General features: G+C 43.9%; 2 protein-coding genes across 4 annotated transcripts in view; one reads left to right on the forward strand and one right to left on the reverse strand.

Moving 5' to 3' along the window:
- Positions 1–271: 271 nt before the first annotated feature.
- On the forward strand, positions 272–6891 carry tmem160 (transmembrane protein 160). The gene is made up of 4 exons (XM_005455765.4): positions 272–598; positions 795–819; positions 4734–4826; positions 5556–6891. The coding sequence occupies exons 1-4, from the start codon at positions 377–379 to the stop codon at positions 5870–5872; spliced, it is 657 nt and encodes a 218-aa protein (XP_005455822.1). The 5' UTR covers positions 272–376; the 3' UTR covers positions 5873–6891.
- A 2543-nt stretch (positions 6892–9434) lies between these two features.
- npas1 (neuronal PAS domain protein 1) overlaps positions 9435–26154 on the reverse strand; it is a 37135-nt gene continuing 20415 nt past the window's right edge. The window contains exons 4-13 of one of the 3 annotated variants that reach the window (XM_019345412.2): positions 24052–24119; positions 22324–22413; positions 15822–15996; positions 15561–15673; positions 14953–15149; positions 14665–14771; positions 14313–14460; positions 12866–12978; positions 12106–12772; positions 11552–12067 (exon numbers count right to left, since the gene is read on the reverse strand). In XM_019345412.2, coding sequence (XP_019200957.1) covers positions 11677–12067; positions 12106–12772; positions 12866–12978; positions 14313–14460; positions 14665–14771; positions 14953–15149; positions 15561–15673; positions 15822–15996; positions 22324–22413; positions 24052–24119 — 2069 coding nt within the window. In that variant the 3' untranslated portion in view covers positions 11552–11676. Of the gene's footprint in view, positions 12773–12865; positions 12979–14312; positions 14461–14664; positions 14772–14952; positions 15150–15560; positions 15677–15821; positions 15997–22323; positions 22414–24051; positions 24120–26154 lie in introns of all 3 variants that reach the window. The other 2 variants (XM_019345410.2, XM_025898436.1) reach the window with 2 other exon arrangements.

The raw sequence follows: 26154 nt of genomic DNA on the forward strand, positions 1-26154 counted from the left end.
ATATTTCATATTTAGACTTAATTTATTAAGATTTCGTGAATCCCTGAATGCAGTGAATGCATTTAATTTCATATTGCGTTTAAGTATTTGCAATCAAATAAATAAATAAGAACGGAAATGGCTTGTGTTCTCGCTCCCCCGTGTGGCGCAAATGTGTAGTTGCAGGCCGTCTTCAATGACGTTGAGGGTAATTGTCGACATAAGCATGTATATACCATGTATATACATGGTGGCGCTGTTTCATGTCTAGCTACCTTTTACTGCGCCTTTACCTGAGACTCTTCCGGGTTGTCATTGAGGGTTCACAGGGCATGCGGAGGTCGTGTTGTGCTTTTACTTTCGGCTCATACTTTAGCTAGCAGTGGCTAGTGATGTAATGGCTTTCTTGACTTTGTTCATGAGAAGGCAGCTGCCGCAGGCCGTGTGTCACTACGCCCGGCTGGTGAAGCAGTTCCGGCCGCCGGCCGCCGGTGCCACGCTGCGGAGACTGCACGGCTCAGCCCGGCAGCGGGTCGCGGATAAGGGGCCGTGGGGGAAGAGCCGGGGGCCGGAGCAGCAGCAGTACCAGCTCACAGACCTCGACAAAGCGGACGCTTTGGTGAGTTTAGTCCTAATGATGCAGTAGTTGTGCTACAGCCAGTAGTAGGCTTTGTGTAATTTTAATGGCAGAACCGCTTTTTCTCTCCTTTTCCCCTTATCTGAAGAAAGTAAGATGGAATTGTTTTGAACGTCGTGAAACTCTAAACAAACGAGGAAGTAAGTTTTGCTAATAGATTTTCTTCTTTTATTTTCAGATGCTGAGAAAGTCCCATGAAACAGGTAACGTTGCTGCTCCACAATACAGGCTATAGTCCCAATTTTCATCCTTGTAGGATTTGTGCAGCATGGAGCAAAAGGAACTTTTGTATGTTTCTTCTCTGGTCAGTCAGTGTTGGACTCAAAGTGTAATAAGTTATACATTTATCATGGGTGTGGATGTCATGGGGTTTTTTAGGGGGGTGGGGGCTTTTAATTATTTCTTTGAACTTTTTTTCGAGGGTGGAATGATTGTACAGCACACGACTTTAATTGCTTTGAAAAACAGGTTTGAATTTATTTAGGATTTTCTTTAGTCCATACAGTCAGAAGGACTAAAGAGTCAGAAGCATATGTACAGTTTTAAATGGAGACAGCCAGTGTCTTTTAGTTTGAAAAGACTAAGAACATTTCATTAGTGATCGTGATTTACTGTAACTGGTAGTTTCTTTTTGACAGCACTCATTGGACTGACCAGTATTTAGAACAATGGAAAAGTCCAAGCAAGGCAGTGAAAATCTAAGAAGAAGAACTGTAGACGTACACAAGTCAGGAAAGTCTCTTGAAGTCATTTCTAAACAACTGCAGATTCCAAGATCATCAGTTCAAACAGTTGTCCGTAGGCACAGGTTGTTCAAATTTGTCACCACTTTGTCAAACTTTGGATGAAGACCTAAATCCTCATCCTCACATGAGAGCAAATTGGTTAGGATGTTTAGGAACAACCCAGGAACCAAAGAGGTTCAGGTCTGCCATGAACTAGAAACTGCCAGAAGACCCGTTTCACGTGATCACAGGCTGATGGATGAAGATGCAGACCAAGAAAGCAACCACTGCTCCAAAATGACCACCTTCAAGCTTGACTGAAATTTGGAGCTGCCCACATGGACAAACCAAATGCCTTGTGAGGAAAAGTTTTATAGCCAGACAAGGCAAAGATTGAGGAGTTTGGTCACAATGATAAGAGGTATGTTTGGAGGAGTAAAGGTGAGGCTTTCAAACCTATAAACACTGTACTATCAAGTTAGTTAGTGGCAGCATCATGCTCTGGGGCTGTTTTGCAGTCAGTGGTACTGGTGTACTGGAATAATGAAGACCGACGACTACAGTTCTTGAACTGCCTTATCCATTCCAAAACTGGTTTTAGACTTGATAAAGCGGGCTCATATTGAGCTTCTGGAATGGCCTTCCAGAAGCCCCGACCTCAACTCTACTGAAAATTTGTGGACTACGCTTAAAAGCCAGGTCTGTGCCAGGACACATACCAATCCTACCAAGAAAAGTGGTAAAATATCCATGAAGAATTATGCAAGAAACCTGCTGGTGGCAAGCAAACGCATCTGCTAAGAGACATTTAACCAAATATTTGTGAGTATACATGTATCTACTCGAGTCTATAGGTGCAGTTTTGACTCTGTGTATATAGAAAATCCTAAATACATACAATTTGTGCACCCACTTTTTGTTTTTTTAACGCCATTAAAAACGTGTGCTGTAAAATCATTCCACCCCAGAAAAAGAACAGTTCAGAGAAATAAGTAAAAGCCCCAACATTGCAGTGACATTCATGCATATGAATATGTATGTATGTATGTACTGCAATGTACATACATACATGTATGTACTGCAATGCTTTAAGGTTCATTTGTAGTCATGTTCAGAGATTGAGCATAGCAAAGCAGTTCAGCTGCTGCAGGACTGAGCTCAAACAACACAAAACATCTTCCCAAAATCCAACCTGTATCTACAGTGGCACCTGAAAAGTGTCTTGCACGAATAATCTTTAGAAGAGAGTTACAATATAGGCTAGTAGGTCAGTAATGTTCTCCAGTATACGGTTAGTATTTAACGTAGATTACATTTAAGTTGAAACAATTAACTGGCAAATCAAAAATGCATGTAATAATTAAAGTGGACATTTCTAATGCTTACATCTGGCTGTATAATTTTGAAATACGTTACTGTAGTGGCTAATTACAAAAAAGAAGAAAATCTTTAAATTCCTTTCTGTCCCTTTAAGCCAGCTTTTTTTAGTATTTGATGCTCTGTGCAGACAGAAAGTTTGGAGGCTGCAGGTGGGTCGAGCTGCTGTGCTCTTCATGCAGAGGTCAGACTAGAAAACTGACTGAAACCAAGCCTTTAGAGCAGTCTGCACAGGCACAATACAGTGACCTTAATACTTGAAACATGATCCTCCACCGTCACAATAGACAGTGCACATGGGGCAAAGGTATTTTCAGCTGCTCCCTTATTTCCCAAGAGGTCGCCACAGAGGATGGATCTGCATATTTGATTTGGCATGGATTTTACACCAAATGTTCTTCTTCCTGCAACTTTATCCAGACTAGGAGTACACTAGCTAGTGAATTCCATTGGGGCTTGGTTTGTGTTTGCTCCAAGTTCAAACCTTTCACGTCTTAGGCAAACATGTTTATAACCTTGGAACCACAACAGCTTACAGGTCTGTGAAAAACTATGTACACTCTCTGATTCAGGAGCTTATAGGAAAACTTGAAGGAATCACCATCTGTGTGACTTTATCAGTCTCTCACATCGCTGTGGAGGAATTCTGGTTCACTCGTCTTTACAGCGCTACTTGAGTAAATTCAAGTTTACAGGCATTCGTTTATGCACAGCTCTCTTTTTCCCAGCACAGGTCCAGTCAGGTTGAGGTCTGGATTTCTTTTTCCGACATTATAGATTTGAAGTTGTATATTTTCTGCTGTGCTTGGGATAATTGTCCTCTCCTTCAGATGTTAGGCAGGTGGGAACATTTAACATGCTAACCGAGGCCTGTAGAGTCTGGCATGTGTAGCACTTGGGTTTTGGCGTTTCATCAGAATGAATCTGTTCACTCCTGTAAAGATTATGGCATCGTGTTTACACACACCTGAACTCTCCACACCAGCAAACTGCCTAAACCTCTGCTTTTAAAGATGTGCACATATTTGCTGGTGATCAGAGTGCATTTGATTAGCAGCACCTGGCTCTTAATTCTCATGGAGGTAATAAGGATGTACTCATTTTTTTCTGAGGCCCTGGAAATGCTCTTTTCCACATGAGTGTATACAGAGTATATGACACCGTAAAAGGAAAAGGCATAACTGGTCCACTTCTAACCCTGGTGACATTATGCAGTATGTCAGTGCAGTCATGTCCTTGCTTATGAGAATCCACTAAGTTAAAATAATTATCACCATACCGAGTCTAAATACAACAGTCCTGTAATACATCCGGCCTTTGTTAAGTGCTGATTCAGCTCCAGTTTGTGGTCCTTTTCAACTGCATGGCTCTATACTTTATTACGTTTCTGTTATTTTGTTTATATCTGCACACAGCAGCTCATTAGCACCCCAAACTACACCCTACAATATTATCATATAGTTGAATCAGCACCTCTCTGAACAGTTAGAGCATCGCATCCTTCATGGGGTTTGGGTTTATTGCATGTCTGGTGTATGAGACCTCATTAGTTGTCACACTTCCGTTAAGGATTTGGTGTCCTTATTAAATTAGTCTTTGTTTATGCCCCCTGCTCGCACACACAGTTTGTTTGCTTTGTCCGGTTTCACCTCTTGTCAGGACTTTGTGTGTTTTCTGCAAACTGTGTTTGGTTCCTGCTGTAAGGAAGAGCTGCGAGGACGTCTGTCTCTTCTGTCTCCACTGTGGGACAGCACTCAAGTTTAAACCAAGAGTTAAAAGCATTTGTTTCTGAATATTAAGTTATTGTAATCTGAGCAAGCCACCATCTTTATCACAAACATGTTGTTTAAACATAATTTTCTTTTTTTTTAAACATCAAGATCTGGTGTTGTTAAACTGATGCAGATTAAAGGGCAGTAATTAGGCTGTGGTATGCAGCTACAGTAAACAGCATGATTGATTTTGGTTATCTGTAACGTGTCAGTTGTTTATTTCTGCCTTTGATCATTCTGCAGGCTTCCTCTCGTGGTTCAGGAACGGCCTGCTGGCGACCGGGATCGGAGTCATCGCATTCGTCCAAAGTGATGTGGGACGAGAAGCAGGATATGGTACGGGATAGTTTTATGTGCAGAAGAGCTGAAAACCAGACCATTTAAGCCTAAGCCTGTTTATAAAACACGCTTATAATTTAAACAAAGTAACAAACAGTCGGTGCAGTTCTAAATTTAAGATCAAGATCAGATTTTAAACTCTGTTTCTCTCTAGAAGATATGTTTTATCTAAAAATGTAAACGTGCGTCTGCTGTTTTTGTGAAGTAGAAAACTTTGTAATGGGCACTTGCTGCACTTTTAATATGAATAATTTCACAAGGATTCCTGCAATTGACTTAAAACCCAGTCAAAATCCTTGATATCTAGTTGTAACCAACGTCATCATTACCTGACACGTGAGATTAGGCGCTTAAAATTTTATTAAAGAAGACCTTCATGGAATCAATATTAATTGACAGCTGATGGGCGTGAATATTTGAAAATGTCTGAAAACAAAACTTTCGAGCCACAGCAGTGAATCGAAGGAGCGCGGTATTATTTATGTCAAAATAAAAGCCCGCTGACCTACTTGATGTATTCTCAATGCTAAATCACGGGAACGGTTTGTATAACTTCTGAAGTAAGTTTGATGCCAGAAAATCTTCCACTTAATCTTTTATTTTCATCTAAATAATTAAAAGGAAAAGTCGATTCAACCTGCCTCCATGCCAGCTTTAATTACAGTGACTTATGAAGAAATTAATTGGGTTTCTACAATAATACCATGTCAATCTGTTTTTCCTCAGCCTTCTTTATCCTGGGAGGTGCGTGCGTGTCGTTTGGCGGTGCCTCGTATATTGGCAGCCTCTTTGCCTTGCGGAGGATGATGCTGCTGTCTGTGCCAGCACTGCTGCTCCAAGGAGCCGTGGTGGGCAGCGTCGCCCTCTTCTGGCTCTGCGCTGTATCGCTCTACATCGGCCGATTAGAGGTGGAGATCATCCACGAGGGAGAGGAGGGAGAGGATGAAGAGGAGTGCCGAGAGTGCCGGGAGAGGCGCGAACACCGGGGTTACCGTGGGCCCCGCGACAATGAGGACAGTGACGGCAAGGGGCAAAACAAGTAGAGGTCTTCCAGGAATGCAGAGTGGAAAGCTGTGCATGTGTGCTGCTCCAATTCAGGGTTTCCCTTATTTGTATGTGTGTGGATTTTGTGTACATGTGCGTGTATAAGCAGCCTACATATGCAGGCCGTGTGTGAGTCTGTAGATACGATCTTATTATCTGTTGTTATTAAGATGAATATTAATGTGGGGAAAGACTTTTAAGACCTTTTTGAAAACTGGTCGAAGAAATTTGTGAAACATGCTGGTAATTTGGTAGTTTAACTACCTTCGATCACAGAAAATAAATCAACATTTTGTAAGTTTTGTTATAACTACGTGTATCCAGAGCTGAGTCTCTTACATCATCAGCCTTTTCTTTTTCTTTTTACATTCACACATTCTGCAAAGACTCGCCGAGAACGCCGCGTTATTTCTTCAAGTTTACTTTTTGCTGCCCTTTATCATTTTTAATCCTCATTCACAGCCAACTGTTGTTGGGTGCTGTTTGTCTTATTCAGTATAATTAACTGTGAATGACTACTTGAAGTTTTCTTGAAAGTGTGGAACTAAAACAAGCTGGCTGTGATAAACTGAGACCTACGAGGAGGACTGCAGAGTGTGTGTTTCAGGTCTGTAATTTTGTTTTGATCAAAAATCTCTGAGGGCTTTTAATTTGTTTTTTCTAGTTTTTGTTATTATTTTGTTTTCGAAGGGCAATAGCACTTCTGTCAGCTTTAGTTTGTCACTTTAGTAACTCTATAGTTTTAGAAGCAAAGGCTTTTTCACAGGCTTTCCTGTGATTATTTATACACACACACACACACTCTGTATTGCTGTAACCATAATGTTTCTGAGTGAATTCCACACTATAATCACTATAATTGCTTATTTAATGGATGTGAAGGGTTGTTGATCATGGAAGAGTTTGAATGCAGATGTGGAGAGGGGGTTCGTCATTGTTTACCTTTTTTTTTATGCACGACTTCCTGTGCACTCTACTGTATATACAGTAATAAAGCAAGAAGAAGTCTGTCGAGTTACATCAGTGTGTATCCTTTAATGCCCCATCCAATAAGACCTCAGATATGATGTTTGTTGTTGGTGTTTCAAAATACAGGAATTATCTCATAAAATGTGATGAAACTGATCAATTATAACTCCCCCGAAGGGCATGTTCTCAGTGACTTCAGGATTAACAGGTGGGGACATATTTAAAAAGTCACTAACATGGAGAACACACACATACTGTGAATAAATACTTGCCGGCACACATGAAAAATGGAGGGGAGATGTGTAAACATCTCTCTTGCATCTAAAGAAATCAAAAACCTTCAGCTGCAGCAATCATCAAGACACATAATTCTCGACATGTATAGTGCTTTTTAATATTTTTGGTTCATGCAGCCAGTATAATGTATAAGTGCTGTCAGAGTTTGCAGTTAAGGCTCCCTGCAGCAGGAGTCAAAAGATGTACAAACTGTCCACGCACAGAGACGTCTATTCATGCTGTACATGAATAATTTTTATAACGAGCTGCTGATCGGCGAGCATGTGTGAATATCTGAACTCAAACGGGCAGCGTGTGTGTGTGAGTGTGTGTGTGAGTGTTAGTGATGGGGGGGCTTTGTCTGTGATTACTATCTCTGACTGGGTTAGGGCGAAGGTCTGTGATATCTCCCAGCCATCGACACACAGTGTTGCTGTTGAGACTCACCTCAGAGTCACCCTCTCCTCCTCTCCTCCTCTCCTTCTTCACTCCGGCTCTCCTCTCCTTCCCTCCCACCTCTCCTTCGCAGATTCCCAAGGCGTTTTGGAGCAGTTGTGTTTCACATGCAGGGTGCGACTAGGCTAGATGGCTACTGCAGCAGTGTGACGAGCACCCCCCACCAGACACACGCACACACACACAACCACCTCCTCCTCCCTGAGCCCCTTTCAGCTCTCTTCCTCAGATCCTCTTCTACCCTTTCACCCTCAAGTCCTTTCTTTCTGGTCTCCTCCTCACGTTCCCTTCTCCTTCCCTCCCCTCCCCTCCCAACTCTTCTCCGTTTCGCTCCTCCGTGGCTGCATCTGACTGCACAGGTCTGTTTGGCATGCAGGAGGCTCCTGAGGCCTGGCGCGTCTAAAGGGCAGTGCGCCCAGAGGCAGGAGACGCGCCCTCACTGACAAACACCATCTACCCCAGACCCAGAGCAGCTATAGGAACCATAACGCCAGCACTACACACCCCAAAGTCCAGGTCTGGCCTCACACATCTCCAAACCTCAGCTTCACATCTACGCTCTCAGCATCGAAAGTTGGAGTCTTAACCTCTGCTTATTTTGAGCGCAGAGTGCTCATCTGCTTTCAGGTGTTAAATGCCATACGTACGGATCAAAGGATCTGCCTTGAGAACTGCATTAAGTATGGATTGGCCTTCTCCTGGCTGAGAGGAGAAAGGGGGAGATTGTTGGGAAACAATGACAAAGATGAAAATCATAGAGGTAGAAAAGGATCAGGGAAGGAAAGAGCTGCAGAAGTGTAGTGAGCCCATGTCAGATGGAAACTGTCTGGCTGTCTCCCTCCATCCCTCGCGCTATTATTCCTTTCCATATTTGTACTTTTTTTTTTTTCAAATCCATTTACATGTGCTAAGGTATTTCCCCAAGGAGCACGACTCTAATTCAAGGGGTAAGATAAGCCATCAAAGTTAGTGACAGAGAGGGCGTACGGGTGGCTCAGTGACAGGCTGAGAAGAAGACAGTCAGGAGAAATGCCACCGCCACACACACACACACGCGCACACAAATAACCCACGGTGATTTAATCTGCAGAAGCCGCACCTTTACTTCCCTCTATAAAGATGTTACTCCATAGAAAAGAAGAGATAAAGAAGAAAGGTTATTTTGTAACTCAATTCACGGCACATCAGCACACACGCGCACACACCCACTTATACAGTACATACGGTTTTGCACGTACAATGGCATTTTCTCCCCAACAACTGCTCTTGTTTAGTATGCGCTTCCTTTGGTCTTGAGGAGGAATGATCCTCACTCTAATGAACTAGGGCCTGCCACTTGAATGTAAAACAGGATTTAACCCGTCTTCAATGTCAGAGCCCCTCCCTGGGGCTGCTTCAGACAACACACACAAATTCACGGAAATGCACGCACACACAGACACACACACAGACAGACATGCAAGCAAACCGCCAATGTACACACACACGTGCGCTTTTGGGTTTATTCAAAGCAACTAACACTCAAGTGATGTCCTGTCTGACCTGCACAACAATATCTATCTATCTATCTATCTATCTATCTATCTATCTATCTATCTATCTATCTATCTATCTATTTTAATAAAGAACTATGCAAGATTCAACGCATCCTCTCTGCATTTGTCTTCTAAGTACTCAGAATATGCATGCTAACTGAAAAAAATTAACAAATGTGGATGCAGAAAAAAAGGTATCTATTTAAATCGCATGAAATCTCAAGGAGCTGTATGTAGAAATCAAAAGCATCAATACATTTAAAAATTTAAATATCACAAGTGCTTAATCTCCACGCCCGCAAAAGCAAGAAAGAAACAACCGACATTGAGTTGTGCTCCTCTACTGGAATATTTTATTGTTATCATCATCATCATCATCTGTATCACTGTTATTATTTTTACATTTGTTCATTTTATTTGACGAGTGGGTGGAGTATTCACAAAGATGGGAGAATAATGTTAGATTCACAGTGATGGGCAAGGGGTTAGCCGTTTAATTCAACAACAACAAAAACCCAAAAACAAAACAAAACAAAAAAAACTCACTCACACACTTTTAACAGGCACACATTCACACACACACTTATTATACCAGTAAACACCCGAGAATATGTGCGCTGACACATATTTGTAGTATGGGTGTGTAGTGCACCCTTTCCCCCGCCCCCGTCTTTTTTTTAACCCCCCCCACCCAACCCCACCCCGCCTCTGTCAGACGTGACAATATGAGCGGTTCCATAAAGCGAACCCTCGGATCAGGCTGTCGATCATAATCTCAATTTAGAAGAAGAAAAAAGAAAATAGTGCCAGAAGGCAACAAATTGCTGTATATATAAATTTACATGTATTTGGCTAACATGGCAGATCAGAAGACCTTATTACAAAGTGCTAGACTGTTTTTAATGTATCTCTCTCACAGCTTATATCACTGCTTATCGTGGTTAAATTTTATTCTTCTCACTTCTTTTTCCTGATGAGTTTGGCCGGGTGAAATTTCCAAATGTTATTATTTATGAATTCTTCTTCTTCTTTTTTATTTTAGTTGTGATTTTCTTACATATACAAGTATAATTTTGTTTTAGTTGTTTCACTCTTTCCAAGCCAAAAGTGTTTTGTTTTTCCTGAGAGGAGCTCCAATCAATTGCTATGAAACTGAAATTTAAAGTGTTTCATATCCCCACTTTTTAATTTAAAACTTTATCTCCAGTTGACTCGCTTGAACTGAAACCAATATCAGAACAATTCTGTTTTGTTTTATTGACCTCCGACGGTCACATTTTAATGACCACATGTGGTCTTGTTTATTTACCTGCCTTTCTAAATGAGCATTTATATCCCCCACCCCCACCCCCACTCCACATACCGTGGTCGGGCTATGATATTAGCGGCCGCTCTTGCATTGTTTTCTGTTTTAACAGGATCACACGCCGAACCGTGAAGTGCTTTAGAGTTCACACCAGAACAAATTTCGGTAAGTGCTCAGAAAAAAACCAAAAAAAAACAACTAAAAAAAAACACGTTTAAATGATAAAAACACTTCTGTCCAGCACATTTCCCCTCCTAAAACATTTTCAGATTTTTTTTTCATCCACTAAAACAGTCGTATTTTAAACAATTTCCCCATCTGTTTCACCTGGTGAAGAAAAAGAATATGAACCTAAAAACAAACAAGAATATGGCTTTCATACACAAACACAACTGCAGCATTGTACATGATACACTAGAAGTCATAATCAGTTAAACAAATCGCCTTCCTATAATCAAACAACACAAATAGCGTCCTGTCTGCATTGCATTTCCTTCCCTTATATATAATGGAATGTCTGGGACTACTTTAATCATACTTTTGTCCCAAAAGTGTGCTTTTAGTATGGCTGAATCGATGAATACTTGGATCTTTTTTTCAATATTATTGTTTTATATTATTATTTTAAGTATCGATACAAAACACCAAAAAGCTGTCTCCACCTATTTTAAGTTGAAACCCTATAATCAAACTGTCACCCGGAGCCCACTGAAAGAGATGATTTGTATAATACTGCAATAATAAAAATTTATATTCCAAAGTCATTTTTATTCCTACAGACGAGTGCCCATCTCTTCCTACTGGTTTTAGGGTTAATTGGGTTAATGTGCGGTGACGGACAAGAGGATGTGAGCTGAGGGTCGTCATGGTTTTCTCTCTATGTACAATATGGCTTCTCTGAGTGGAAGAGACACATAAATCAACACAGTCATCTAGAGAAAGTCACAGAGCAGAGTTCGTTATTGTCGCGAAGATGAAAAGTCTTGAGGGACAACCAGTCAAAAGTTTCCATGTCCCCGTTTCTCTGAGAGTCACTGTCACTTGTACACAACAGGCTGACACGATAAAATCCTATGGCAGCGGCTTGTCACACACTTTAGATTGCAGTTATTCAACTCATTGTCCAATTAGTAACGTCCTCCGAGGCTTAATCTACTGCCACTTCTGTCTCTCCTGCCCTTTTCAATGTCTCTCTTTCCGTCCTGTCACTCTGCTCTCTCCTTCAGTTTATTTTCTCCTCTCACATCCTCCCCTCTGAGACTCAGTCCTCCTCTGTGCCCGCAGCCCCCCTCAGTCCATTCATACAGAAGGGCAGGCTAGAGGAGAAGGGGCTGTCAGATGGGGAGAAACCACTGAAGGGTGGAAGGCCGGCCAGCCGCTGTAGGTGGGGGAAGAAGGCCGGTGGGGGTCCCTTGTGGTGGTCCGAGCGTAGCTGCAGGCCATCACTGTGTCCTGTGCTGTGGTGGTGGGAAGGGGGGAGCTCAGGTGGAGCGTAGCGGATAGTGCTTGGGGCATAGAGGCTCTGAGGGCCCTGCGGGCCGAGGGCAAGGGGGTGGAAGAGGACCCGGCCCGCTGCACTACCAGCAGCCAGTCTCTGAAGCAGCTCAAAGTCAGGACCGTTACCTGCACCACCACTACCGCCACTGCTCCGGCTGACCACCCCCGACACAGCCCTGTCCTCGCGGGCAACGGGGAGGACACGGGCATGGCGGGGGACAAAGCTGGGGACGGGGGAGTGAACAAACCCTTCGGCGGGGCTTCGCTGCTGGAAGAGGAGTCCGGGATCGGGGTGGTGGGGCTGTCACCATTGAGGCTGCTGGACGGCGTGTGTGCATGCGAGGGCTGGGGCTGAGTGGTGTGTGTGTGCGAGGTGGAAGTTTGAGTGTGTGATCCCCAGCGCCCCCCGGTGGTCAGGGCTTCGTGCTCAGTCTTGATGCCTGGGCTGCCGGGCAGGGGAGATGGACTCACTACACTTTTCAGCTGCTGGATCACAGCCCGGCCATTGTGCACCCTCCCTCCCCTCTCCCCTCTCGTCGGGGTGTCTCCTCTGCTCTGTTTACCTCCTCCTCCGCTGTCTTCCCGTTTCAATCTGTCGCTGTCGCCTCCCTGGTCCCATTCGGTTTCATCTTCCTCTTCCCCATCGCTTTCGCTCGCCAGGTCTGAGGAGGCAGAGACACTCTCCTCCGTGTGACGGAGCTCCTCCAGTCTGCGGCGGGTTTCGGGAGGTGCGCCCTCCGGGTCAGACCTCAGCAGGCGCTTCCTCCTGTCCTCTGATTGAATGGCCGTGGTGGTGAATTTGTCTCTGCCTTTAGTGTCAGGGTCGCTTTTCCCCACTGAGCTCTTCACAGGTTGCGAGCCTGAGGAGGAAGGAGATTTTTATGAGACGATGAGGCACGGGCGAGTGCGTCAGTGGATGTCACAGGAAGGTAGCAATGTATGTAGTGCGGTACCTCGGGCCTGTGTGGAGCCGTCGGTCGGGGACGAGCTGATTCGAAGTCGCTCTGCTCTTATGCTCTCTGGTAGCTGCAGCAGATCCAGGGGAGTGTCGGGCAGCTCTGTTCGACTGGATGGATAGATATAAAAAATGGCAAAAAAGAGAAAGGGAGAGAGTGAAAAGCTGGATGTATACACAAATCATCTACCACTTAAAGCCACTTACACTTAAAAAAACAGGAATGCCATGCTGATTTAAGTGAATACTTAGAGATGGAAACAACATATAATCAGCCTAATAACTACCTCCAATAGCCAAACTGCCTCACACCCTTCTAACCTCCATCTAACACACACTCACTCCTTCCAACAGCCCTTATCACACATGCACACACACTGACACATGCAAACAGACACACAGGCAGACCGCACCCTCCGAAACACACGCAGATGCACACACACACGCACAAATGCTCCACTCAGCAGCCCACCTATACACAGTTAAGCTCAGACAAGGAGGAGGCTGTTGGAGAAGTTAATGAGCTCTTGTAATTACAGCACTAATTAACTAAAACACCATTCAGCCCCAAAATTCTGACATCCATTTGTTGTAATTATATAGCTTCAGTCCAATTAGCATTGAAATTCAGCCTACTCCTCTTGTTTTTGTCTGACTGCTCTGCTGCTGTGCGCGCGTTCTGTTATGTTCTCTCGCGCTCGCTCCGTGTGTGTACAAGGTCTGCGCGGTAAACACACCAAAGCCTTAAACAAAGGTAATATGACATTTAAAAGGTAATTTATATTTAAAAAGAAATCAAGGTGCAAGGTTTTTTGAAATTTTCTTAATCTGATTTGGAGCTTTTTGTAACAGAGCGTCTGCTTATTCAGAATAATAGCATTAAATAACAATAGAATAATGCATAAAGCAACATTATGCAGGATGAAAAAACCCGAACTGCAAAAGGTCTGAAAAAGTGATAACTTTTACTAATTACTATTTAAAATACAAGATAAAATAAACATTTCACTGTCGAATGAGGAACATTTTAAAAGAAAAAGTATGGTTTTTGAAGCTGCAAATTTTTCTGTATGTTGGTCGTGACGCATAGAAACTGTCAGAAACATTAGCAAATTCAAACTAATCTAAAAATCTATTAAAAGAATACAAAGAATTTAATGATATTTTCGCCAATCTTTCAAGATTTATAATAAAATCGAAAATAACCATTACATTAATTAGGCAGTGGTTTAATGCTTTGCTTTGATCTCCTCGTTTCGTGTGTATCCTTACCAGTTTTCTCACATGCTGGAATAAATGAACCTCCCAATAATCCCTCTACATTTCATCAGCTATCCCTTCAAAGGATCTCTGTACACAGTGTGATGCCTGCATACATAAAATGACTTCCTAACAGCACTCGTGGAGAAAAACTGGAGTTTCAGTTTTGCTCTGGTTCTACTGACCTCAGGACGTAGTTAACCCAGATAACGTTGCGTTCATGGGGGGCTTTGTGGTTGATGGACACCGTGGCAGTGGACTGGATCCACAGGTACCCTCCTCTCCTCTGGAGCCAGCGATAATACCCAGTCACTACCTGGCCTTTTCTTAGCACTGAGGAGCAAAGATGGGAAGAAAAGAAACCTGTCAATGGTTTGACAGTTCATGAAGGTGGCAGCAGAGGGCGCCTCTAACAACAGTACAGGAGGAGATTTCAACAGGCTCTTGTAGCAGCTCTGCCAAGTTCAGATACTTGAAGAAAGAGAGGGATGGGGATGAATATCATATATTATACGTATCCATATGGATGTGACTCACAGTCCTCGTGGCTCTGCCGGAGGTTCTCCAGGTCTTCTACATGGATGAAATGGTAACAGGTATGTCCCACTACCTCTGCTGGAGTCAGATCCATATACTCGGAGATCCTGTAAAGCATTGCAGGAAGAAAAAAACAAACAAACAAAAAACACACACACACATTTGTCAGCCAAACAGAAGCAGATGTGTGTGCTAACACCACCAACTGGCTGGGTGCTCTGCCAGCTCCTCATGAAAAAACATGAAAGAGAGAGCGACTCCCAAAAGGCAAAACAGTAGAGGGATTACCTGTTCTCACAGTATGTAACCTGTAGGTCCATGTTCACTCGGAAGACAAACATGTGGCTCTCCATGCGGACTTCATTAAGCGTGGAGGGCGGGAGAGTGTGCGCCAGCGCAACCAAACCCATCGGTCGACGCACTGATCGGGTGGAGCCCGGGACGAGAGCGGGGCGGCAGCGGATTCGTCCCGTCACGTGGATTACCTGACAAGCACAAAGTCTTTCTTACACACTCATACGCACAAGCCAGTTTATAAGAGGATTACTAAATAAAGATCAGGTGGAATCTGAGCTGTTTGATGCACTGCAAGACTAAAAAATGATTTGGAAAATGTAGCATTTATCAATATGCAATAAACTTGGACCCATTACAAAGATTCAAAGCAGCAGTTCTGGTATTACAGCAGTGAGCGCAGTAAACTGTGCTACATGCAGCGGTTCAGAGCGAAATAAGGTCACAGCCATAAAATATACCGGCAATGACCACCTTGTGCGTGTGCTGTGAAACACCACACCAACACAAACCCAAATTGTTATTTTATTCCGAACACATGCAAGTAAGCTAAGGAATGCATAATATGTTCTCAAATTATGGTAAAGCATTTCCTATCACACCTTGTATCCAGAAGACTTGACATGCAGGCCTCTTTTGGTGAGCGTGGACTTCATGCGGATAAAAAAGCCACGCTCGGGTGGATCGTCGGCAGGAGAATGAGGACTGGATGGAGCTGCTGGGGATGAGAAAACAACAATAGCTGTTTCAAGAATATTTTTATTTTACTTTTGTCTTAATAATGCCATTTGAGCACAGTGAATTGTTGAAAATCAAATTATGTATTTGTTATATTTCTTTCTGCTTTCTTGCCATGACAGTACCGGGTTCAGGGGTACCAGCTAAGGAGGAGGTGGACGCAGAGCTGGAAGCGCTCTCAGGGGCTGTGTGACAGCCGGCCTCGGCCCGTAGATGTGGCCTGATTCCCAGCCGCTCCGCCATCTCGACGTGGTCCGCTGGGTGGATGTAGTCGAACACACTGCTGCCGGTCAGCTCCACCTGAAGAGAAGCACACACAAACCGATCAAAACCAGAGGCTTTGTGCAAAAATAACTATACGTGAGCGAGCACACGCCCACAAATACACACAGACACACACGTGCACTGAAAAAAAAAATCAATATATGTTATGACGGGAAAATGAAAGTGCCGCTCTGGGTTACAACTCAACAAGGAATGTGAGGATGTAAGACACCCCCACCTGCCACCCCTCCAACATGCTCGCACACACATACACACATACATTTAAGTCCTGTCTCAGAGGATCAAGTGACTACAGTGCTACACAAATAAAACCAGGGGGAGATAAAAATCAATTGTATTTGCTGATTAAAAACAGGTGAACTCCAACTATCTCCAAAGGTCACATTACTATACTTCTTATTCCCCGTGTCCCTCCCAGCCCCTTCATTCAGTTACAGTCTATCCCAGCAGGCATAAAGAGCAGCGTAACAGCTCATACAGCTCTATATGATCCTATCATCATAATGCATCATAGTCGCATCTCTAATCATTTAAAGGCAATAATGGCACTGCTCTTGCATGGCATCCATAAAAGCGGCACAATTGAAGAAGGTGTGATTCCATCTGAAGCAGCATGAATAAGTGTGTGTGTGTGTGTGTGTGTGTGTGTGTGTGTGTGTGTGTGTGTGTGTGAGAGAGAGAAGCAGAAAAAGGGGGGGGGCATGCATGCTTACACACATCTATGCAGGTTCCATTACATCTGTGAATGTGTGCGTGTGTGTGTGCGCATTTGTGTGTGTGCCAATACTATTCCATCTGATAAAGCCGTGGCTGCAGCAGCCTCACACCCTTGTCTGTAGGACACAGCCATTTATTACCGGATTAGAGCCATTTACTGCAGGCTTTATGGGAGCTTCAGCAGGCCCTCAAGGACATCACAGCCGGGGGAGAGGAAGAAGGGGAACAGGAAGGCGGGAGCAGGCGAATGAGAGCGATCGACAATGAGGGAGCAGAGAGGGGTAAAGATGTAGGAAACCCCACCGAGTGAGGGGAGATGACAGACGAGGTTTTATCACCCCTTATGTTATTCAGCGCCAGACACGCAGGCCTTAATTTCTTGGGAGACGGCGCCACATTTTGCAATTGCGCCACCTGTAATAAACATATTATTAAATACTAGATTTGATGGGCACCATATGGAGTGGCTGCCCTGCATACTTGCAAGACTCGAAAAGTAATTATCCCGTAACAACTGTGCTACTGTCACACTTTGAAAGCGTGCGAGAACAGCTGACCATGCTGACCTGGGAACATATTGGGATAGATATTTGAGGATTTTAATATCTGATAGCATCAAGATAATAATAAATGCAGTTACTGAGAAAGTCCAAGATAAGAAAAATCAATTAAATCTTATGCATTTTAACCATTAGGACATTAAACAACACAGGTTTCAGATAGTTCAGGGTTCTAATAAAAAGCGGAAACCTCAAAATATATACCTCCCTAGACACAGGGGAATTAAATGAATTACATTATTTCATTTAATTTCTTTTCTTTATAAAAATGTCTCTTTTCTCAGCTAACCTCATGCATCACATAAGAGCACACTGTATCGCAGCTCCCACAGTGATAAGCAGAAGCTCTGATAACGGCTCAGCAGAGTAATATACAGCAAGCGTGTGTGTGTGTTTGGCTCTCAGTTGGCAAACTCTTTTCACTTTTCACTTCCAAAGACTGTGTTGTTGAGGTCTAATTTATTTATTTCTCCCTTATTCTCTGTCCAGCTCTAACAGGTGAGGCTGGTAAATGTGGAGACCAACAGCACTGCGCTAGCCGACCTTCACGTACGTCAGTAAACTCTTTTTAATCAAGAATTTTTAACACGAGGAAAATTCAGTGTTTTTGTTTACCGATCCTTCTTCTCCTCAGCGTCGATAATACGTCAGCACTTTTCAGCTGCGTGCTTTTTGAGTCTGACATCAAAACTGACTCGGTCATTAATGTTTTAAAGTTAAGAGTTTGCAGCTGTCCATTAAATGGCTGGATATCTCTATTAAACTCTGGATGAACCTCGCTTTGAGCATTTCATGTTACCGATTATATCAGCATCTATCTGTCTGTATACTTATCTATGTATATGTAATTGTTAGCACATTGTCATTTTCAAGGACCAAGTCTGCTCAGAACACTGGACCAGCCATTTGAAAGAGGCAAAATCCCTCGACCCGGTGGTGTTGAAAAACAAGGTAGAGAGGCGAACAGGTCCTTATGGGCTTTACTGGGCTTAAGACCTATCCGAATAATATCACTTCATCTCAAGCAGGAGGGCGAGATTGAAAAAAGATCAGACAGAAATGAGAAGATGAGGAAGGGACGAAGCGATTGAGAGGATGAGTCAGGCTCAGACATAAAAACAGGTATAGAATGTGGCGCAAAGGGAGGCGTGAGGAGAGACCGAGATCATTCAAATCTCTCTGAGAGCGTGTGTGTGTCTGCGCGTGTGTGTGTTTGTGCCTATGCAAGCACACGGCGCGCCTCTGTTTCCCTGCGTATGTGACTAGACTGTCTGTTTTTATGTCTCCGTGTGTCATTGTGTGTCACTGTTTGTGCGAGCAGTTGTCTGTCAGCGCATCTGTGTGAACCTGCGTGTGTGTGTGTGTGCAGAGATGCACGTGCATGTATGTATGGTGGTGTGGTGGGGATGAGGGGCAGCGAGCAGGGGAAGCAGAGACATGATATAAATAATAGCAGGGGGCTTTAATATGTATGAGGCATCCGGGCAGTGGTCCACAACATACTCTCAGCCCTCAGCCCTCACTGACTGATGGGAGAGGAGAGGAGAGGAGGGAGGGGAAGATGGGGTGGGGTGGAGGTGGAGTGGGGGCTGCATACTAACCATTCGCAGATCAATTCTCTCCTCCCTCAATCTACCATCCTTCCTCCCTCCTCTTTACCCCATTTATCCCTTTTTTATCCTACTTTTACTCCTCCATCCTTTTCATGTCTCCTCCCTCCGAGTCCTCATCTTCTCCAACCTTTGTCTCTCCAGCTATGCCCTCCCCTCTTCTGTTTTCATGTCTTCTCCCCCCTGCCTCATCTGCTATGTGTCGCTCCCAGGTTTATCCCTCGTGCTTCCGGGCCTGAAAACCAAGTGAGCGAGACAAAAAAAAAAAGATACCTGTGCGCCAGGGGAATGGGCGGAGGGCTGTGCCCTTGGTCAAGGTGCCTGACCTGGGCTAAGTCGGCTAAGCAACCCCACTGTCAGGGGAGTGGCCCGGGGTGTAAGCCAGGGCAGAGGGGTCAGACGGGGGGACAGGAGACGCGGGGCTGGGGCGGTCCACAGGGGCGACATGCCCTCTAAAACAAACAACCACTTATACTTTTTCACTCAGAACATTGTTTGTCTGTCCTTCCCCTCTCCCCTGTGTCCGCCTCCACTCACCAGCAAAGTATATTGAAGCGTTTTGTCCTCTCCCTCCCACCTTCCCTTCTTTCCTGTTGTGCGTTTTTCCATCTCATTGCTTGTGTCCATAAACACACTGTATATTCGCGCTCGCCCCCTTCCCCGAACCCCGTCTACCTGCCCTTTCTGGCTGTGTCTTTCTCATCATAAACCTGCTCTGTGCCCGGCCGTCCTCATCTTTTCGGGAAGGTAAACGTGGCGCTGTATGTTTAAGGTTTTGAACGTAATCTTCGATCATAAATAATTTCATTAGAATGCTGATGGCTTAGGCCCTGTTTGAGGAGATGTGATGGGTTAGGCCATCTGCTCAGCTGATAAGAACAGCTCTGTTTTATTAGCATCTCCACCAAAGCCTCGGCTGTCTTGTTTACCTAGGCAATCCCAAGGCGAATTTCATTCCTACTGCACATTTAAACTCTATTTACACACTCAGACTCTCTCGCTCCTCTTTACCACTGTCTCTCCCCCATATTCCTCTGCTTTATTTTCTTTCTCTCTTGTAATTGTCTGTCTGGCTCTCGCTGTTTCTCTCTGCAGCTCCCCTTTTTGTTCTGTCTTCTCTACGTCACTTTTTTTGTATCTCTCTGAGTGTTTACATGTACATTGTGTGTGTGTGTGTGTGTGTGTGTTTGCAAAGAAGACTCAAAAACTCCACGACAATTCAAGACAATCCTTGTCCTAATCTAACTTTATATTAACCTTCATTGAATGCCCCACGACAGGACAGTTTAAAGAATAGTTTCAAGTCTGCCTCACATTAAAAGAGTAATTAGGCGTTGTAATCGTTCTTCTTCTCCTTACTTGCTGTGAATCGATCTTAGCTGTAGAGCAATGGGTGCTTTTTATTATGCTAGCGTGTCTTCAAGCTTCCCTCACTTTTTTCTCTTCCCCGCATCTTAACTCCTCCCAGTGAAAATGGGAGACAGGGAGTGATCTGTGAAAGGACGGACCCATGTTTCCTTAATGCAAGCGCCTTCTGAAGCCTCCTCTATCTGTAAGGCACAGCACCTCTGCAGGTGTGGCATGAACAACCAGAACAAAAATACAGAGGGAAACTAAACTGAATGAATATTTGTATATGTGGAAAATAAGAAAGGCCTTGATGATGTCATCTTGAAAATTTGATTTTTGATTCTTTTTTATTGTGAATAATTAGTAAAAACAAAGTGAGTAGTGGTGGAACTTTGTCAACTTTTCAAGCTCAACATACGAGAACAAGCTTGAGAACCACTGATTTAAGAGACTGAACTATATCTTCTGGTGCAAGAACAATTTTGGGGGTCAAGAGAGTAGTGAGAACATGGGGAGGGGGGACAAACATGCGGTTCTTCATGATATGAACCTCCATCAGGAAAAAGATGCAGTCAGTGAGCTCATTTTTTTCCCTACAAGTCTCCAGTTCAACATTAAAGCATTAAACAATGACTGAATATCTGAAAACTAAAAACCTATTTCGCCCCCCTCATGTTTGCTTTGCACTGAGTTACAGGTGCAATTCAGGACATCATTGTGTGCAGGTGGAAGAAGGTATATTTATGACCAGAGCCAAGAATTACAGACTCTCAGTGCAACTTAACAAAGCTGAGGAAGAATTTAGTAAAATGCATCTAAAGAAAATCTTTCCACTTCAAACTTGCTTGCTGCATTTTTTTCTTTGTATTACAGTGAAAAAAAACAAGAATGTAATAACATTCATCGCATACGCACAAAAGACTGAAAACAGTCAATATCAGTATGTAATTAAAGAATTACACAGCCTTAACAATACAGAAAGAAAGTACAACATCCATCTGAAATTTAATGAAACAATGAGCAATGATTTAAAAGCTAAGCCCGTTATCCTCTTTCATGTGTATAGATATATTTTTTGTTTAAAAATCACGTTTTCTGCGTGTTTGTGTGAACTAAATGCTGCATTCAAGGAGTATTTTGCTTAGCAAAAACTACTTCTGACATTATATTCCTAAGTTACAGTGATTTGATAACTTGGAACGACATCTGTTTGATTTATCTGCTCCGATAATTATACATATATATATTTTAGAGATTTTTCCAGCCAGTACAGATATGAATGAAAATAGTGACCAAGGACTAATGAAGGAGACTAATAAGGTGTCCTTCATGTGAGTACTGAACTAAACGGAAAAAACCCCCATATCCTTAAAACTTATTCTTAAGTTCGTTAATGGTTTCAGCGACTGCCCTTAAACAAAGAAAAAACCCTCAGTTACATCTGTTGTTGTTACACTTGCCTTATTTTCTCTCTCTCTCTCTCGTGCTGTACCCATTCTTCTTAGTTTGAAACATCTCTCTCTTATCACACCTCTCCTCCTTTCCTCCCCCTCTCTTTCTCTCTCCGGCTGTCTCTATCTATCTTCCCATCCCCCTTGGTGTTTTTCCCCCTCCCTACAATCAATGTGGCTTTTAAGATGCCTATCGATTTGTTCCCCTAGACAGGCCCAGCGCGCTGGGGCGACACTTTGATTGCTAGGCCAGTAATTACTGTTATTATTTATGCATCTGGGCAAAATGGCAGGACTTAACATTCACAGTACAAGAGGCCACAGGCAATCAACAGAGGTGAGCACCTGGAGAGGGAGAGAGGGCGGCAGAGAGAGCTAGAGAGAGAGCGAGAGCAGCATTGCCCCTGTGAGAGTTGTACTCCAGAGATGAGCACAGAGAGTGAAGTCAAAGATATTCACACTCACACACAGACACACAAACACACGCGCTCCTGGGAAGGGATATGAAAGCATAAAGAGAAGACAGGCACATGTGTGCAAATGCACTTGTAAATAAAGGATTATGTGGTCACGTGTGTGTGTGTGTGTGTGTGTGTGTGTGTGTGTGTGTGTGTGAGAGAGAGACATAAAGAGAGTGAGATGAGGTTGTCTTACCTGTGAGAGTCCCAGGTAGATAGAAACTGTCTCTGAGATGTAGAGGAACCGTCCCTCCTGGCTGACCACAAACACAAAGCCATCTAGAGACTGTGCACATAAACACACAGGGACACACACATGGGCACACAAAAACACGCACACACACACACATGCACGCAGAGACGCAGACATAAAGGCAAACAGAAACAAGACAGACAAATTAGAGCAATTAGCGTGTATCGAACAAATTACAATGAGCTAGAGAACAAACAACCCATCACCCTTCGGCCTCTTCTCTCAACTGGCGAGCACGCTCACACGCGCGCGCAAAAACTCACATGACGTGCATAAATGTGAATAGACACGAAACAATTCCCATAGACGCAGCTACACGCGCGACAGCTGCGAGTGAGACCTGCGTGACCGAACAAACGGAGAACAAAACAGAGGCAGACGTAACGCATGCGGTGTGGACGTCCACGAACACACACATACGCACATGCATCGAGAGAGGCGCACTTAAACAAATTCAGCAACGAGACATGAGAAACTGAGCTTATAGACCAGAGGCTGTTCCAATCAGCCGCAATAAACCAAGAGTCAAAGCTTCATCCTGGATCTCCAGCCACACACACACACTCACACACAAATAAACACAGATAGAACCAGAGTCATTACGGCCTGCAGTGATTCTAATGAGAAGTGAAAGGTATACAGCCAGCCCATTAGAGGGGACTGCTTCAGAGAATAATATTAATCGTCATAACAAGCAACCAGGAGTGAGCTGACACAGTCTCAGCCTCACACACACATGCACACAGACCAGGGCCACTTTGCTCTAGAAAAATGATTGCTATTTTGGCGGCCTAGTGCTTAAAGTGGCAGTGGTAATTTATGCAACTGACACATCCAGTATGCAAATGTGTGGCCGGGGTGTGGGGCGTCGTGTGTCGCGGCGAGGAGAAACCAGCCGCATGAATGTCGGAGAACTAAAGTGCAATTATCAGGCTATTACTGTGGAAGAACGGCTGGGAGGGGAAGAATCATACAGTTTTTCTGGAGCGTTAATTTGATTTCTATCAGCGCCGTTCCCTAAGCCTCTCTTCCTCTTTAAAATGCCAGAGGAGAGCAGACATATGTAATGTTTCTTTGTTTTACCACAACCTTCTCACTTCTCTATACTCTCCCTTTATCCCTCCACCTGTTCCCACTCCTACCTGTTCTTCCTACCGCCTCCCCCTCCCTAAGCTCCCTCCAAAGTACAATCTGCAGTGCTACCTCCTTTGCTCTTCCTCTGAGTCTTTGCCTACATTCTGCATTTCGTCACCCCAGCAGCCCTCCTGCCCCAGAGTACCCCTCGGGCTGTATTCATCTGTTAGTGCAAAAGGGAGGTATTCTTTGGCAGCATCTGAGGGTTACGCGATGTGCTTCTGTGTCTGAGTGTGAATGTGTTTAGGAATTTGCCTGGAAATATGAGTCAAGGCAGAAAGACTTGAGCCAGTGCAGGCTGTGATCACACATAGCAGCGACTTAGTACAGCAGGATAATCAAACAAATGTGACTGTTAGGAGGGGGGAAAAAAACAATTCTAACTTCAACATTTGATATATCTGAAAACACTAGTTTCTCTGCTTAACAGCACAGCATAAGCATAGCAAAAAAAGTCAACTACAGACATGCAGTTGCAACTATGTATTCACAATCAGTGCGGTAAAAGAAGCAGCGTGTGGGTGATGCGGTCGTTACCTGCAGGAGGTGTGCCCCTAGGTGCTGCTCAAACATGTCAGTCGCCAGAGAATGAGATGAACGTCTAACTGCAGAGGGAAAGGAGACAGACATCGTCATTAAATGCTGGCGGGCAGCAACACTACCTGTTGATATTCTAACAGGTGAGTAGGTTTGGTTAATTGATCATGAGCAGGGCTTTTTTCAGTGGTTTCCGTAGGTAAAGCATGTGTTTTAACAGTGTTTTTACTACTGTAGTATGACAAAATGCTAAAAAAAAAAGCTTCCATACTCAGTACTGGACCGTTAAGATCCCAAATTGCAGTTAGAAAGGTAATGCTTTTGGTCATTGTAACCATCAGAAGCAACTTAATTAGTCAAAGCTGCAAAAATAAAACAAAAACGTCTTAATATGTAGGAAATCATTTTGCCGGTCGGGTTTAAGCCACGCTGATGGATTAATTTCCATTTTTTTGGATGAGTTAATACAGCTTTGAGAAATAAGTGATTACAGAAATTGATCTGGAAATAGAGAATTTTGCATTAACGTGGGATCTCTTTCACAACTTTAAAATCTTCAGCAAAATCAAAAGTGAAACTTGAAGCAATTATATCTGATAAAAGAAGAATTTACCGTGCTTAAAAAAAACAGAAGTGCACATAAGGTGGAGCGCTGCGTGACGCATACCACTCAATCTCTGCCAGACATACAAACAAACAAGCAAACACACACACACACACCTACACACACACAGTGTCTGCATCACCACTCTTAATGCATCCCAAACACAAGCTATCAGAGCTGCTTCAGTGCCAAAGTGGTGCTGTTTACCAAGGCAATTACAATACAAATAGAGTTGGAGGTGGTTAGGTGGAGGAGGAGGGGAGGAGGGCGAAGATAGGTATGAGAGGAGCACAGAGGGTAGGGAAAATGAAAAAAACCTTAAGGAAGGAGAGAGTGATCACTTTCTCCAAAGCAAACATGGGCATGGGGGTTGGGGGTGCCGCCACTGACGTGGAAGATTAATTTTGCAATCAGGTGTATTTACTGTTTTATGTCAGAAGGAGTGTGTGACGGTGTTTATGCACCTGCAAGTGTGTGATTGCAAAAGTGGGGACCATATGTGAGAACTAATCTCACTCCAACAGGGCTGCTTTTGAACACAGTGTTCCCCATCCAATGGAGACAAACTGCGTATGTGCGTGTACCCAAAATATATGTGTATAAGAGCATATAAATGTGTGTACGCGTGTGAGTCTGTGTGCGTGACTTTAAGGATCATCGGATATCTGCGCGTGTGTATGTGTGTGTCGCTGCAAGGCTGCGGGAAATCAATACACGTTATGGCAGGAAAATGAAAGCGCTGCTGTGGGTTACAACTGAACACAGAGGGGGGATCGGAACACACACACCCACACACACACACGCACCCACCAACACACACACATATACAATCACACGCACATATATATTGCCCAGCTGCCTGCTTGTGATGTGGGTTTGTTGAATAGAAGAGGGAGGCATTCCATTAGAGCTATAGACACACACATACACACACTTTAGGAATACACACAGCAATGAATTCTCATGCACAGACTACACAGCAGCAACATGCTCCCCGATTAAACAACACAAATACCCGTGCACACACACAAACTCTCTCTCTCTCTCTCTCACACACACACACACACATACACACAAACACACACATAAATACAGAGTTGCCGGACAAAGCCACAGTGGCATTGTGAGATTGGGGTCCCCCTGTGTGACAGAGTGTGAATTTAAATAAGGCAAGTCCATTCAGGGCTATGAAAGGGGGTCTGGTGCTGGGACCCTTCAGCCTAGTCAGTCCCTGCCTGGAGGGGGATGGGGAGCCCATTTCGCTCTCTGCCTGCCTAGCAGGCTCCCTTGTGGGGCAGCGATGCAGCCGCAGTGATAGGAAGCTTGGAGGAATCAACCCCCGTGGTAACCATATAAGAATGAATCAAAACGGAAGACAAACGCACTTTGATTGTTGTGAAAGTGTGTGTGTCTGTTCTGGCTTTCATGCCACAGAACCCTGGAGGAGCGAAGGTGATGGTGGGTGATCAGTTGTGCTGAGTAGTGTCAGTGGGCCCAAG

The sequence above is a fragment of the Oreochromis niloticus genome, linkage group LG14, assembly GCF_001858045.2.
Source record: "Oreochromis niloticus isolate F11D_XX linkage group LG14, O_niloticus_UMD_NMBU, whole genome shotgun sequence".
Taxonomy (NCBI): Eukaryota; Metazoa; Chordata; class Actinopteri; order Cichliformes; family Cichlidae; genus Oreochromis; species Oreochromis niloticus.

Excerpts from the sequence above, each read along its gene's own strand:
- tmem160 (XM_005455765.4), top strand. The coding sequence starts at position 377 with ATGGCTTTCTTGACTTTGTTCATGAGAAGGCAGCTGCCGCAGGCCGTG. Across the intron at positions 599-794 it reads TCGACAAAGCGGACGCTTTG|ATGCTGAGAAAGTCCCATGA; the intron begins GTGAGTTTAGTC and ends TTTTATTTTCAG. Across the intron at positions 820-4,733 it reads GAGAAAGTCCCATGAAACAG|GCTTCCTCTCGTGGTTCAGG; the intron begins GTAACGTTGCTG and ends ATCATTCTGCAG.